The sequence below is a fragment of the Crocuta crocuta genome, unplaced genomic scaffold (genome assembly GCF_008692635.1).
Source record: "Crocuta crocuta isolate KB4526 unplaced genomic scaffold, BGI_CrCroc_1.0 scaffold167, whole genome shotgun sequence".
NCBI classification, from domain to species: domain Eukaryota; kingdom Metazoa; phylum Chordata; class Mammalia; order Carnivora; family Hyaenidae; genus Crocuta; species Crocuta crocuta.
This window is the reverse complement of record NW_027532406.1, coordinates 4,412,841-4,426,686: the sequence shown is the minus strand read 5'-3', so window position 1 is coordinate 4,426,686 and position 13,846 is coordinate 4,412,841. Positions and strand designations below refer to the sequence as shown.

Sequence of the window (13,846 nt, the reverse complement as noted above, 5' to 3'; positions counted from 1 at the left end):
CCCTACCTCTACCCCCACCCCCATAAAAAAAGATGAAGTGAAAGGTAGCAGCCTAAATAGCACCACTGGTGAGCTTTTAGACTCCACGCCATCCTTCTCTCCACTGTCATTTCATTCAGCTCGTATGTAATGTGTACCCCCTATGAAGCCAAAAAGAGAGACTAGAGGGCCTTGAGTGCCAAAATGAGTTTGAACCTATTCAGCAGGCAAGCGGGAGCCATCGATGGTTCTTGAGCGTAAGTGGTATCCTCAGAGCGGTGTTTTAGGTTGGTTAATCTGGACACCAGGAGAGTGAAGACAGCAACAAAGGATGAGGGCAGACTGCAAGGCGGGCAGGGGCTGGATACGGGGTCTGTGGGAGAGGCCGGGGCTGCAACGCAGCTAGGGTTTGGAATCCCAGGGACAGGAAACTACCATCATCTGCCACCAGTCTGCTGGGCAGTGGCCGGGCCTTCCTGGTCTCTTTACCTCGGCTTTCTCATATGAGCACCCTCCACCCACCATTGCCTACATGTCCATCTCTGTCTCTCTTTTTCTTTGAATCTGCTATTCTCTCTTGCTCCCCACCCCTCCCAGCCTTCCTCCTATCTCTGTCTTCTGGTTTTTTCCTCACACCCCCACATTCACAGATAAACACACGCGCAGCCCATTGATTCTTGCATTGAGTCCTTTGTCCATTCAATATAGTTGTTTCGTGCCTGACCTGAGTGTGGACTGTGTCAAATAGGAGCAGCCATGCCAGGGTCAGACTTCTGGGATGCCCAGCGGCTGCTGAGAGTGACACGCGGCACTGTCACCACGCATGATCCCCCCTGTGCCTGAGGTCCAGCACCATGTCCCAGCCCAGGACCCATCCATTAGGGCATTTGTGATGTTTTTGTTCACGGGAAGGGGATGCAAAGCTGGGCGGACCTCCCCAGCAGAGGGCTCGGATGGGGAGATGAACTCACTTCCTCCCTTTTGGCACCCAGACCCCCGACACCAGGTGCACCAGCCACTACAGTCTTGAGCTCTGCCCCTCGGGGGACCTCCTGAGGCGATGGAATCCCTCATTTTGAAAGGCAGCCCAGAAAGGGCAGTTTGCCTGAGGTCATAGAGCTTGTCAGCTCCAGGGGCTCCCCTNGAGATTGACTCACAGTTAGAGAGGCAGAGGAATACAAAGTGGTGTGATTAGCATCAGGCAGTGTGCCCTCCCGATTTCCATAAGGCATTTAGATTTCTTTGCCTTGCCACACATTTCTGTCTCTGTGGGAACAGGGAAATAGTTTTAGCATGGTAAATAGACAGCGCCAGGCAGCTGCTGAGTGCAAAGCCCAGCTCTCAGCTCTGCACAGACCCCTCCCTGCTCCTTGTCCCTTGAGGGCCTGATGCCCCCTCATCCTCCTCCCGCTGCAGCCCTGCCCCTCAGGTCCCCAGAGGGACGGTTCTGGGCTTGGGGCAGACTGGGATGCACACTCTTTTCCCCCCCGCATTTTGGACCCTCCTTCCTGCACATCTGAGAGCACTCACCCCCTACTTCAGCCCCCTGCCCCAGTCCCAACCAAAACTCCGGTGCAGGGTCTGCCGGCGGAACGAGGGACGGCAGGAGTTGAAGCCAGGTATGGGGTGAGGTCCAAGTTGGCAGATTCTGATCAGAGTTGTAGCCCTTGACGTGAACCCCGTGGCCGCCAGTGCTGGGAGGCGTGCCTGGGGGCAGGCACGGGCGGAAGGAAGGAGGCCTTGGGGAACTTTCCACATGGGGCATGTGTCTTTCAAACAGGGTCCCTCAGAGGAGGGAGGGTGGAAAGGAGGAGGGGTGCATGGTCTGGGGAATCTTGGGATCTGGGGCCTTGGGGATGGAACACGTCCTCCTTGAATGAAGAGCTCAGAGCCCGGACAGACGTCATAAACCCTACATGGCCCCCTGTTCTGTGCACATAAATTTCCAAGTGGCCTAGAAGGGTCCCTGTGGTCCCCTGGGCCTTCCACATAAAGCTTGCCCTTCAGCCATGCCCACAAGCACTATTCAGGTGAGCCCAGCCCTCCTGGCCAGTCCCCCCAAAGCCACTTCATTTCTCTTAGTACTCCCTGGGCTGATTCCTCTGACACCTAGACGTCCAGTACAGCCCCAAGATTTCGATTCCACCAGAAATGCCTATTAACCTGGAGCGTAGCAATGAAGCCAGAGTGGCCGGTTCCAACTCAGGGGGTAGGGACAGTTAGCTCTGCTGTGTCCAGTGGACCTAGGGAGCACCTGGGATGCCTCCAAGATAGGACCCTCCCAGCACAAAGGTCACCAGGGCTGAGCAAGAGCCCTTGGTCGGCTGTGCGGCCATCCTCACAGGCAGAGGACCCGTTCCTGTGTGTCAGCTGCATGGGCGCTGGTGCAGCCTTCGGGGAGCATGTGTAGGACACAGGGGTGGGTGGCTCAGATGCTCAGAGCCTTGTTTTCCATACCAAGTGCGCGACCTCCACACCTGACGGTGGGGACAGCTTATCCTGCTGGGCCCCCAGACGTGCCTCATGGGGTTGGCCTCCAGCTCTCCTGGTTTGCTTGCGAGTGCCTGGGTTTTAGCACTTTGAGTCCCGCATCCTGGGAGCCCCAGCAAACCGGGACAGCTGATTGCCTAGGGGCAGGCCTGAGAGGTGGCCCACCCCCAAGGTTGAGACACTGAGGCTTTGAGCCACACAAGCCTGGGATGCCGAAGAGAGACAGGTGGCCAGGTGTAGCTGGGCTTTGGAGGTGTGAGATTCCCACAGTGCACCAGGGCGGTGGGCTGCAAAGTCAGAAAACAATGTGAAAACACCTGTCCCTCATTTACCTTAATGCGAGTACCCAGTGCACATTATAATTCACTTCCCAGAAGAGCGGAGGCGGGCTGTAGGGCCAGCGATGACGGGATCCCTCCGGAGGGACGGGGGGGAGGTGTGTGCACGTCCAGGTGAGGAGCACCTGCCTGACTCGTGCCCTTGCCTGTGAGCAAAATAATACACACGTCCGCACGATGAAATTGACAGCTCTCTAGTATTCTTTCCCCAAAGTGCCAGCTGCCGATCGGATTGAATTAGATTTCACAGGGGTTTTTGCAATACATGGAATTCACCAGCAAATTACTCTTAAAGAGGGAAAATCAATCATTTGGAGCAGAGATAAGCTGAAGGCAAGGCAGCCTTGGATTGATCCCGTCTGTGCAGGCGTGTGTGGAATTCAGCAGATAACCTGGGGAGAGGAGGAGGAGAAGAGGAGGGAGAGGAGGAGGGAGGGGGAAACAGGCGGGGTGAAGGAGGAGGAAGGAGAAGAGAAAAGGAGAACTGGAAAAGAGAAAGGTGGGGGGTGGAGAGCCAGGAGAAGAGGGCTAGAAGAGAGGAGAGCAAAGGAGGAAATGGTGAAGGAAGAGGAAGGAGGGGCAGAGAAGGCAAGAGCAGAGGAGAAAGTGGAGAGAGGCCTTCAGCGGCAGCAGGAGTGGAAAGCAATCCAGGGAAGCACAACGGGCACGAACAGCCCTTAGAGAATCCTCCCGGCTTGCAGATCTGGAAACAGAAGCCCAGGGACAACGAATGGCCGAGCCAGGGAAAACGGTTCCTGTCCACACTGCTCAAGGGTCCAATCCACAGAGGAGCTTGGGAGGGAGGGTCTGGGTGGGCTGACTGCCTGAAACTAGGGCAGTGCCCTTCACCTGATGTGGCCTTGAGAGGCAGCCCGCTCCCAGGGCAGAGAAACTGAGGCTCTGGGCTGGACAAGCCTGGAATGCAGGAGAAAGAGAGAGGCAAGGCGGAGCTACCAAGCATGTGCCGTGGTCTTAGCTGGGGCCCTGTTCCTGGACAGGGTGTGGGGTGGGGGGACCGTGAGGAGACAGAGGGGGCTGCTGTACATAGGAATTGCAAGGAGGGGCCACCAGCATCCGTTCTCCCGGACTCTGAAACAGGAGGGTCCCAGGGATTGAGGCAGATGTAGGGGATGGAGGCCGTGGCCACCACAGGGCTCCTTCCCATTGCCCCCTGGCCTCCGACATCACCGTGGGCAGCCTGGTGTGCTGGACACAGGACTGGCCAGAGGAGCATGGTACCCCCATTAGGTGTAGGGGACCATCCGGAGAAGCAGTGACAGAAGGGGTGCCTAGATACCTGCCCTGCCAAGGTTCACATTGGCATGTCTGATTGGGGTTAATTAAGTGAAAGGCTGACAAAGGAGGGATAAAGAATCCATCTTTCAGTGGACTTTGATTTCCTGCCGCTCGATAGCATGGATTAGACCCACAGAGCACAGGGGAGAAGGGAGACTTACAGCCCAAGTATATGTGTGTGGGGGGAGCATCCACTCACCCCTGCACACATCCAAGCCTTTGTCCTTGTCCGCCTGCCCCTCTCATTCCTGTCTAATGTCTAGAATCAACCCTTTCCTAGGACCACCTCCTCCCCTCCCCCACTCCCTTCCAGAACAAGAATAACCACCCTTACTTACTAAGCACTCGCTTCGTCCTGGGCACTTTACCAGGGTTTTGCAGCTCACCCAACAAGAATGTTACCAGGTGGCCCTCATGCTTCCCATTTTGTGGATTAGGTACCTGAAGCTCAGAAGGGGTAAGATCTGTAGTACAAAGTCACACCGCTGGAAAGGGCAGTGCCTTGATCTGGAGCCAGATCCAGTCCCCTGGAGGCTGTGCTTTTACCACCCCGCCTCCCACTGAAGCTGAGGGCTCCCCACCCTGGAGTCACCGGCCATGGGGCTCTTCCCTGGCAGGTCTGAGTCCTGGACACGGCTCCTGTGAGCGTGGCACTAACGTCAGGGTGCATCCGGGCACCAGCCCCATTCCCAGCTTAGGCTCAGGGTGTCTCACCAGCCCACAGAGCTCCCTGGCTCTTCTCTGTCCTGCTTCACAACACTGCCCACCACCCCCAACATAAAGACCTTGGCTCTTGCTAGCCTTCCCTGGCCCATCATGGCCCCCACCCTGGCCCAGGTGACCCTGGACCTTCCTCTTTCGTGGAAAGGAATTAAGGTCCCTACTAGGGTGTAGGGTGGCGCACAGGGTAAGGTGAGGTACCCATAGCATTAGGGGTACAAAGGAAAAAAAGCACGTAAAGCTCCTTATAGGAGAGCCTCCTGTCTTGGGTAAGAAAACACAACTCATGTTGCCACCAAAACAAAACAGCACAAAGAGATGGCTCTGCTGCTGAATCTTGTGGGTGTGCCTTATTCTGCCACTTCGCAGATGAACCAGCTAAGGCTCAGGAGTGAGAGTGAGTTGCCCAAGGTCACACAGCTAGAAAGTGACAGAGTCTCTTCCCCAGTCTGAAGCTCACTCTACTGCATCCCATTCTTGGTCACCACACAGCTACTCCCCTGACCGACAGCAGAGAGAGAGGAGCCTCTCCAAGGGCGAACTGGCAGGGAGGTGCCCGAAGGGAGCAGAGGACCAAGCAAGTGCTGTGAAGGAGGCATCTGCGGGACTCACATGCAGGAGAGCAGTCTGGGGGCCGAGCCAGGCCTTCCTCCCTTTGGGGACCAGGTCGTCTGTGAGGGACGGGCCAGTGTCTAGAACCTGCAGGTGACAACCAAGGGAAGCCGTATTCAGGAGTCAGCCAGCCCACCCACGTGCAAGCCGGGGGCAGGGCCTGCCTGAATCTGCATCCTGGAGGAAGGAAAGGCCCCGCATGTGCAGCTGTTGCTAATGTAACCCCACCCTGGGCCCTCCCAGGGTCGTGAGCATTCTGGGAGCTGCTGCCCTAAGAGGGGCCCCGCGCCTTCTAAGCTTGCAGTGACTAGTCGGGAAAACACCGCTGGGCCACTTCGTGGAATCAGGTGACCCTTGGGACTGGATGTGGGTCCGCTGGCTGTGGGAGCTGCAAAGAGACTAGGAGCGGGGCGCTAGGAGGCAAGGCTTGCAAGGAGCGGGAGGTGGGGGGGCAAGGTTTGGGGGGAGCCGAAGTGGGGGGCAGCCCCTTCTGGCAGCGGCTGATAAGGAGGGCGGGACCCGAATGGCTTGCTGCCCTCCGCAGGAGGTTGGCAAGCCTTCAGTCACCAGGAGCAGAGCAGGGCTGGCTGCACGGGGTGGGGACGGCGGGGGGAGCGAGGAGTGATCTCCTGTGTCCTTCCCCCTTCCACTAAACAAATAGAGCCGAGCTGTTGCAGCCCCGCAGGCAGCCGCTGGCGCCCCAGCTAGGTGCGGGGAGAGCTCGGCTCCGGGACCCGCGGCTGCGGGCTATCAGCCTTCTCATCGCCTCTCCCAGCTGGAAGAGAATTTAATCCACCGGCCTCCTCTCCACACGCACTGGGTCTCCTTTTGATGTTCCTCTTTATCTCCCTTCCCAACAAAATTGCCCCTCGACAGCTCCAAGAGGGCCTCCTGCCGCCCTCCCAGCCCCGGTGAACAGCCCTCCTCCTTTGAGCCTGGCAGTGAGCGAGGAGGGGCAGGCTCACACCCCTCCACCAGCCTGGGCTCCCTGACCTTGGCAGAGGAGCCTTCCCCTGGGCCTCCCTCCTGCCTCTTGGAGGCCCGCAGTTTCCCTCCCTCTGGGGCCAGTTCTTTGCTTGCATTGGGACCAACTTCTGCAGTGGGAGGGGGCTCTCCAGAGCTGGCTTGTTGAGACTTCATGCTGCCCGAGATAGAACAAACCCAAATTCAAATCCTTCTCTGGCAGCTCAGAGGCCTGAATAAGCTGCCTGCCCCGGCCTCGCTTTCCTTCTCCATAAAAGGGATGGACGGACGCTGACGTCCGTGAAGAGTCTGGTTAGGTCGCCTGAACCACGCCGTTGGGGCTTGATACACAGAAGCTGTCTGTCTGGAGGGCTGCAGTTAAATAGTGAACTGGGTGAATGTGACACACGTGTCCCATCCCGAGGGGCTGACAGTCACAAGCCAAGAGTCCCAACAGGGCGTGGCTGCCTGGGCTGGTTCTGAATGGGGCAGGCTGAGTATTGGATGGCACTTAGCCAGGAGGTTGGCTTGGGCTCTCAGGGCAGCCATATATGGGGTGCTGACCACTGCGGCCACAGCCCTGCATGAGCTTCCAGCTCCTGCCCGGCCGCAGGCTGAATCCACACTGAGCTCCAGCGCCTCCTCTGTGCTGCACGCTGGTCCTGCATCCGGCCCCCCGCTCCAGCCCCCGCCCTCACACCCTGTGAGGGACTTTCCCTCTCCAGCTGCCCATTCAGCACCGCTCTCTGGTCCGTCTTCCCTGTTCTCAGAATCGCTCCCCGCCTTGCCTTGCTCCCTCCCTGGGGTTCTCAAACTCCTGGAGTATCAGCCAGATGCTGATAGGCCCTGCCCCTGGAGTTTCCCCGTGGGCAGATCTGGGCAGGGCCCAAAACGTGCTTCGGACAAGGTTTTAGGTACTGCCGAGCCGCTGGTCCCTGTACGACACTCACAGAGCCTCTGCTCTGCTCTGGAGGCCCCCACTCTTGGATGCACACTCGAACAAATAAGGTGGAGAGCATTGCAAGGTCCTGAGGTCTGATATCCCCCAGCCCACCCACAGCTGATTTGCTCGGTCTTGGGCGTGGCCTAGGCGTGGGGATACTTTAAAGATGCCCAGGTGATTTTAGGGATGGCCTGATGGAGCACTCCCTCTCCGCCTCTCCCCTGTTCGTCCCTGTGGATCCCTAGGAGTGCCACCAAGCCCCGGCCTGCCCCGCTGCTGTCTCCTCAACCTTGGCTGTGCAGCGCGGCTCCCGGGGCCCCACCCCGAAGATTGTGACTTAGTAACTGTGGGCATCTGGGGGCCTGGTTTTTAGAGCTCTCCTGGCAGTGCGGAGGCATGGCCAAGTGAGGAGGCTGCCCCAGCGTGCACTCCACTCACTGCCAAGTGCACCTTCCTCGTGTTAAACAGCATTCATCTGCTGCAGAGCTTAGAGGGGCTCCCCGTTGCTCACGAAGGCAGTGCCGGAGCCCTCCAGACACTGCCTGCCATGGGACTGTCCCCCAGCCTCCCGCTCTCCCCAGCAATCTTGCCAGCTTCCCTCCAGGCTCCCATTGTAAGTCAGCTCAGCCGTTCTGCCTCCTCTGGAATCCTTCACTCCTGCGCCACGCCTTTGCTTAGGCCAGTGGTTCTCAAAGGGTGGTCTCAGACCAGCAGCGGCCTGGCAGGCGGCCCCTGAAACCTGTCAGAAGTGGACCTTCACAGGCCCCGAAACCACCCAATCAGGTATCCCGGGGGGTGGGCAGCAGGGTGATTCTGAGACATGATAAGCACGGAGCTTGTGCCGCCTGGAGCCTCTCCTCTTCTAGCTCATTTTCCCTTCGTTCCTAAAGCCATTTCGAAACTCCCCTTCTCAGGATGGCCTTCCCCGCTTGGCCTCATCTGCTGGCACCTGCTGGGACTCTAGCCCTGGGGTGCTCAGCATTACCATCTCTGTTCACTCTGGGAACTCAGACTGCCCTAGAGCTGCTAATGGGGGACACCCTGACCCCACTTCCCTCGGCTTGGAGGGCACCCTGGCCTGGGAGCTGGGCCTGAGTTTTTATCCTCACTCTGCGTCCAACAACCTGTGCAACCTTGGGCGGCTCACTCAACCTCTCTGAACTCTCATTTCCTCTGGAGGGCTGCCCAATCTCCAGTGTTCCTTCAGCTCTGCCCTCTGGCCCGTGGGGAGAGGATGCACAGAGTGACGGGTGAGGAGAAGCTGCTGGGACCCAATAGCTTCCTGAGCCCTGTTCTGACAGGGGTTTACGCTGCCCGAGGCACGGTCTGTGGCCCAGGGGCTCCCACCAATCCACAGTAGCCACAGAGGGTTATTCTGTAGTCACTCTGAACAGTGTCTGGCAAAGAGTAGGTGTCTGTAAATGTGTGCTGTTATTAATATCAGCACCTATTTATACGGTTCTGGAACAGTCTCCGACACAGGTTTAAGTGAGAAGACCCCACCCAGAGCAACGGGAGTAGTGCGCTGCTGTTTGCCTCAGAGAGAGGGGCCTCGATACAATAGTGCTCCTCAGATTTGCATGGGTTTGCTGGGGGGGGAGAGCCGCAGATGGGAGATGATGGTTGCCTCTGGAGAAGGCTCTCCAGTGGCTGGGCCAGTGGGGAAAGGGAGACCGAAGTGTGCCCTTTACACTGTTTTTAAAAGTTTGTTTATTCTGAGGAGGGCAGAGGAGCATCCCAAGCAGGCCAGAGCCCAGGGCGGGGCTCGAACTCACGATTCACGGACAGTCGTGACTGGGGCCAAAATCAAGAGTCAGACGCTTAACCGACCGAGCGCCCCAGGTGCCCCTACACGTTTGAACTGTGTGAAAATTGGTCACGTCGCCATGTATCATGGCTTAATGTTTTCTGTGTTAGGAAAATTAAAACCTGACAGTGCTTGGGGTCGTTTTCGGGAGGGGTCTGGTCCAGGTTCCTGGGAGTAGGACATAGTGACACGGCTGATCCCCCTCCAACCCACCTCCCTCTTGGGGAGGACCAGGTGAGCTCAGGAGCCCTGGTCTCCCCTCACTGTTCACACCCTGGGACCTCTCTGCCTCAGCTTCCCTCTCCCTCTTCTGGGTGTGGGGCTGCACAGACCTCCCCCCACCCTGCACTCCCAGAGGCTATAGCCCAGCAGATACGAAAGGGGCTACTCCTCTGGGGCAGGGTGTTCTCCTGGGGTCCACTCGGCCCCTCTCCCTCACCCTGACCTCGGATCTCACCATCTTTTCTCTCTGGTTCCTTCCTCCTCTCCGTACCTTTCCGGCTTCTTCTCTGTCTCCATACCTTTTGACTGACCGACTCCCACTGACAGAACTTGGTAAGTGAGCCTGGGAAGGGCAGGGGCTGGGGGAACGGGGGCATCATGGGGATGGGACTTCAAAGAGGGTGCTGCTTCACCTGCTCAGGCATAGCTCAGCCTGCCCCCACCTTCTTGGGCCCCCAGGTCCTTTGGTGGAGGGAGAGGTGCTAGTGTCACCTGCTCAGAGCTGTCACACTCTGCCGCTTTTGGCTATTAGTGCTCTTTCGGGCATTTAATTGATCCCCTCCACCTGACAGCTGGATTCCACGCCAGGGAGAACTGAGGACTCCACAAACTGATGGGGCCATAGGAGCGTTGCCTGTCCAGTGGGTTGGAGTCACCTGGCGGGGGGCAGGGGCTCTGGATGCCCTGCTGCTTGTCTGCACCCCAAGACTGGCAGTGCTGCTTTGCCAATTTATAATTGCAAATAGAAAAAAACCCCAGAGACTGATGGGTACATATTACATGCTTTCGCTCCACAAATGTATTTGTGGGACAGGTCCAGGGCCATAAGAATCTCATGAACTGTCAGGCTTCACTGACAGCATTCTTTCCAGCCTGGCCGGGCCCATCCCCCTCTGACCACAGAAAGACTTCCAGGTGGCCTGGCTGGCCCCCCTCCCGGCAGGAACAGGTTCTGGAAGGGATCCCTGCACAACCAGTTAGAGAGGCCTGCTTCCTTTGCCGTACAGAGCTGTACACAGAGGGGTGGGCTGGGCAATGCAGGATGAGCGGTGGGGACATTTCCTCCTGGCGCTGACAGCCCAGGTCCAGAACCTACTGAACATCTGAAATAAGGGTCAGGAAACGCTCTCCACTGGTTGGTTACAAAGCATGAGCCGTCTGCCTACATTGAAGGAAGCTTATTTGGGGGTGATTTCTCCCCATGGAGGTTGAATCCATTTCTGAGCAGGTCAGACTCTGGGGAGTCAGTAAGTCACATCTCCCACCTTCTCCACTGACTCTTTTGATCTGGGGTTTTGGGTAGCGTGAAGACCTCACCCACTTTGTGTCAGAATGAGCCAAGCCGTATCTGAGGGCTCTATGAGCCCAGGTCCTGTTAGAATGATCAGAAATGCCTGACTTAGAGTGAAGGACCCCCCCCCGCCCCCCCCCACACACACATACACACACACCTTGAAACTAAGAACTTCAGCTGCTGGGCCATAGCAGAGCTTGTGAAGGACGTGGCGCTCTGAGCTACCTGGAATCCAGTGTCCTCCAGGCCACCACCAGCTGGCCCCAGTGTAGGGTACACCGGGGTTCACTCTGCATTCAGCTGTGTGGATGATCCCATCCCATGTGTGAGGAAGCCAGCGTTCTCCCTGATTGACACATTCCGGAGGGAGGAAGGGGAAGAAGTTGTGTTTTCCTGTCCCTCATGCCCTCTCCTGCCCAAGCTTACCGGGGACACTTCCTTGCTTCTCTCCCCTCCATTCCCTTCTGACCCTCATTCCTCTGTCTCTCTCTGGGTCCTGCAACTGCGGGACGTCCCCAGTTGGGGTCACTGGGACTGAGGAAGGGAGCAGGAAATGAAATGAACCAAACCACCTGGAGGGGATACTTTAGGCATCCGAAGGGAAAACGAAGGCAAAAGGAACGGGTGGAGACTTCCAGAGGGCCCAGATAGGGACAGGGGGCAGGGTCACCCAGAGGAGGCCAGACCTCTTTTGGGTGTGGGGCAGGCAAGCCCCACCATGGGCACCACAGCCACCTCCCACAAAGCCCCTCTGCTCCTGACCTTGGCCTCCTGAGCCCCCTCTGACTGCTTCTTCTCCATTTTGCCCCAGGGCCTGAACAGCATGTTTGAGGTGTACCTGGTGGGGAACAACTCTCAGCACTTCATCATCTCCCCCACATCTGTCCAAGGGAAAGCGGACATTCGCATCCGGGTGGCCGTCCCCCTGGACTATGAGACCGTGGACCGCTACGACTTTGACGTAAGGCCCCCCACTTTTTCTTTGCTGGGTAGAAGCTATTGGGGGAGGGGATATCGTCCCCATAAACCTGCCCTTCCACCTGTCCCCATTCTTGCCCTATGGATCTGACTCTGAGAAGCCTGCTGAGACCCCCCCATTTTCAAGGAGCACAAGGAAATGTCTGAAGATGGAGCACAATTTTACAAGGCATAGCCTCAGAAGCCAATAAGGAACCTCCCTGCGCCAGCCCCTGCCAGCCCAGCCCCCAGCAGAATCAGTAACCGCCCTGGCCCTCTGAACACTGCTGGGGGCACTGCATGGCAGCACACACCTGGGGTGGGCAGGGACTGAGACAGGACCCCTGGGTCAGGACCTGTAAAGACCCCAGGGGGACTTCCGGGGAAGAAGGCTCCGGGAGCATGTGAGTGCTTACCCAGGCCCCTGCTCTGCACACCCAGCTCTTTGCCAATGAGAGTGTGCCTGACCACGTGGGCTATGCCAAGGTGAAGATCACCCTCATCAATGAGAATGACAATCGGCCCATCTTCAGCCAGCCACTGTACAACGTCAGCTTGTACGAGAATGTCACCGTGGGGACCTCCGTGCTGACAGTCCTGGTGAGTCTCACTCTTCTATGGAACCGTCGAGCTCTGGGGGAAACCCTGGGGAGGCAGCCAGAGGGATCTGCCCAAGAAACCTGGGCAGTCAGGGAAGGGGTGCCCCCCCGAGCCCTCTGAGGCTGTGGTGTTTGTGTATTAATGCATCTGGACTCCATGATGGGGCTCTCGTGGTCAGGGCAGCACTGTGGAAAAAGCACCAACCTGGGGGAGGATAGGATTAGGCTGAGGACACTGGTTTTCTGCCTTGTCCCTGAGAGGCACTGAGCCTGGGAGCCCAGGAGCCCTGGAAGTGCCCTCTAACGGAGACAGGGGCCAGTCGGCGCTGAGGAGAGCTACCCTCGCTCTCTGAACACAGGCTCTGGGGAAGAATGGGCTCCTCAAGGGTACCTGGCCATCCCCAGTTGCCCTTGGCTGGGACTTTGACAAGAGGCCTCCCAGTCTCCATGTGTATCAATCAGTATTCTTGATGGCAAGGGACACAAACCCTTGAGTGATTCAAGTAAAAAAGGATCAGTTCATGTAATTCAAAATGTAAGTGATTTCAGGTATGGCTGTATCCAGGCATTCATTTAGCAGGAATCTGCCTTTAGCACCAAGGTGCTGCTTTTTCACATGGGCAGAGAAGAATACCGCCACCCCCAGGCTTGCTTCTTACCAATTTATCACCCATGGTGGGAAAACAGTCTTCTTTTTGAGTAGTTCCAGCAAAAGTCCCAGAGCCGATTCTCCTTGCTGGGCTATCCTGGAACCAATCATCATGATCCTGAAATACCAGAGATGGGCCACACACCTCCTAGTGGGGTCAGCAGTTGGGGCCGCTGCATCCAAGTTATATGGGCTGAAAATGGGACAGGGAATATGCCAGATGGGCTTCTGTTATCAGAGCAAGGAGGGTTGGTGGCTGAGCAGATCACAGTGGCAGATGTATGGTACGCAAGCTCAGCTCTTACCCGCAGTAGATGCTCAATAAATGTGATGCAGTTCAGTTCACTGCTGCCCTTCCCTGCCTACTCTGAGGGCCTCAGGGGCCTCACTTCCATTCCTTGTTCCATCCTTACTCCAAGCCAAGACCTTGCCTGCTGATCGTGGGCCCCCCCACTCCGAAGTGTGTTTACTGTACCGACAGATGGTGTGAAACTGTATTGAACCCCCAGGCCCTTCCCATCTGACAGTTATTAATATTTCAAACAGATGTTTAGCTTGGCGGGCCATCAGACATAAACAATAAGTCTGCCAGGGCTGCCTTCCTCCCCGCCTGCTTCCCCAGCCCGTGGCCCCACTGGCTTTCACCAAGGTGCTCCTTGCAATCAGTCACCTGGTGCCCGAGGCCCCATGGGTCCTCTTGAAGCCAGAGAGGAAGTGCCAGAGGTTTTGGCCTTCCAGACCCAAAGAGAGCCTTCAGCACCCCCACCCCCAGTCATCTTCAGATATCCGGATGAAGGACCCCTAAGCAGCCTGTGCTTTAGGCCCCACCCCAACAGGCCTGGGTCCACATGGCAGAGAATTAAGGTGTCAGGCTTGAGGAGTGTCTAGGAACTCCTTCCTGGCATTCTTGCAGGGACGGAGGTCTCACTGTGCACTCAAAAGTTCCCACAGCCCTGGGGAAGGGTGCCGCACCGAGG

The 13,846-nt window shown here is 57.3% G+C and overlaps 1 protein-coding gene across 1 annotated transcript in view; it reads left to right on the top strand.

Annotated features, from left to right (window-relative positions):
* The window catches only part of CDH23 (cadherin related 23), a 370,961-nt gene that overhangs the window by 197,616 nt on the left and 159,499 nt on the right, over positions 1-13,846 (top strand). Inside the window, exons 11-13 of the mRNA XM_077778722.1 lie at positions 9,698-9,703; positions 11,476-11,625; positions 12,063-12,221. Coding sequence (XP_077634848.1) covers positions 9,698-9,703; positions 11,476-11,625; positions 12,063-12,221 — 315 coding nt within the window. The remainder of the gene's footprint in view (positions 1-9,697; positions 9,704-11,475; positions 11,626-12,062; positions 12,222-13,846) is intronic.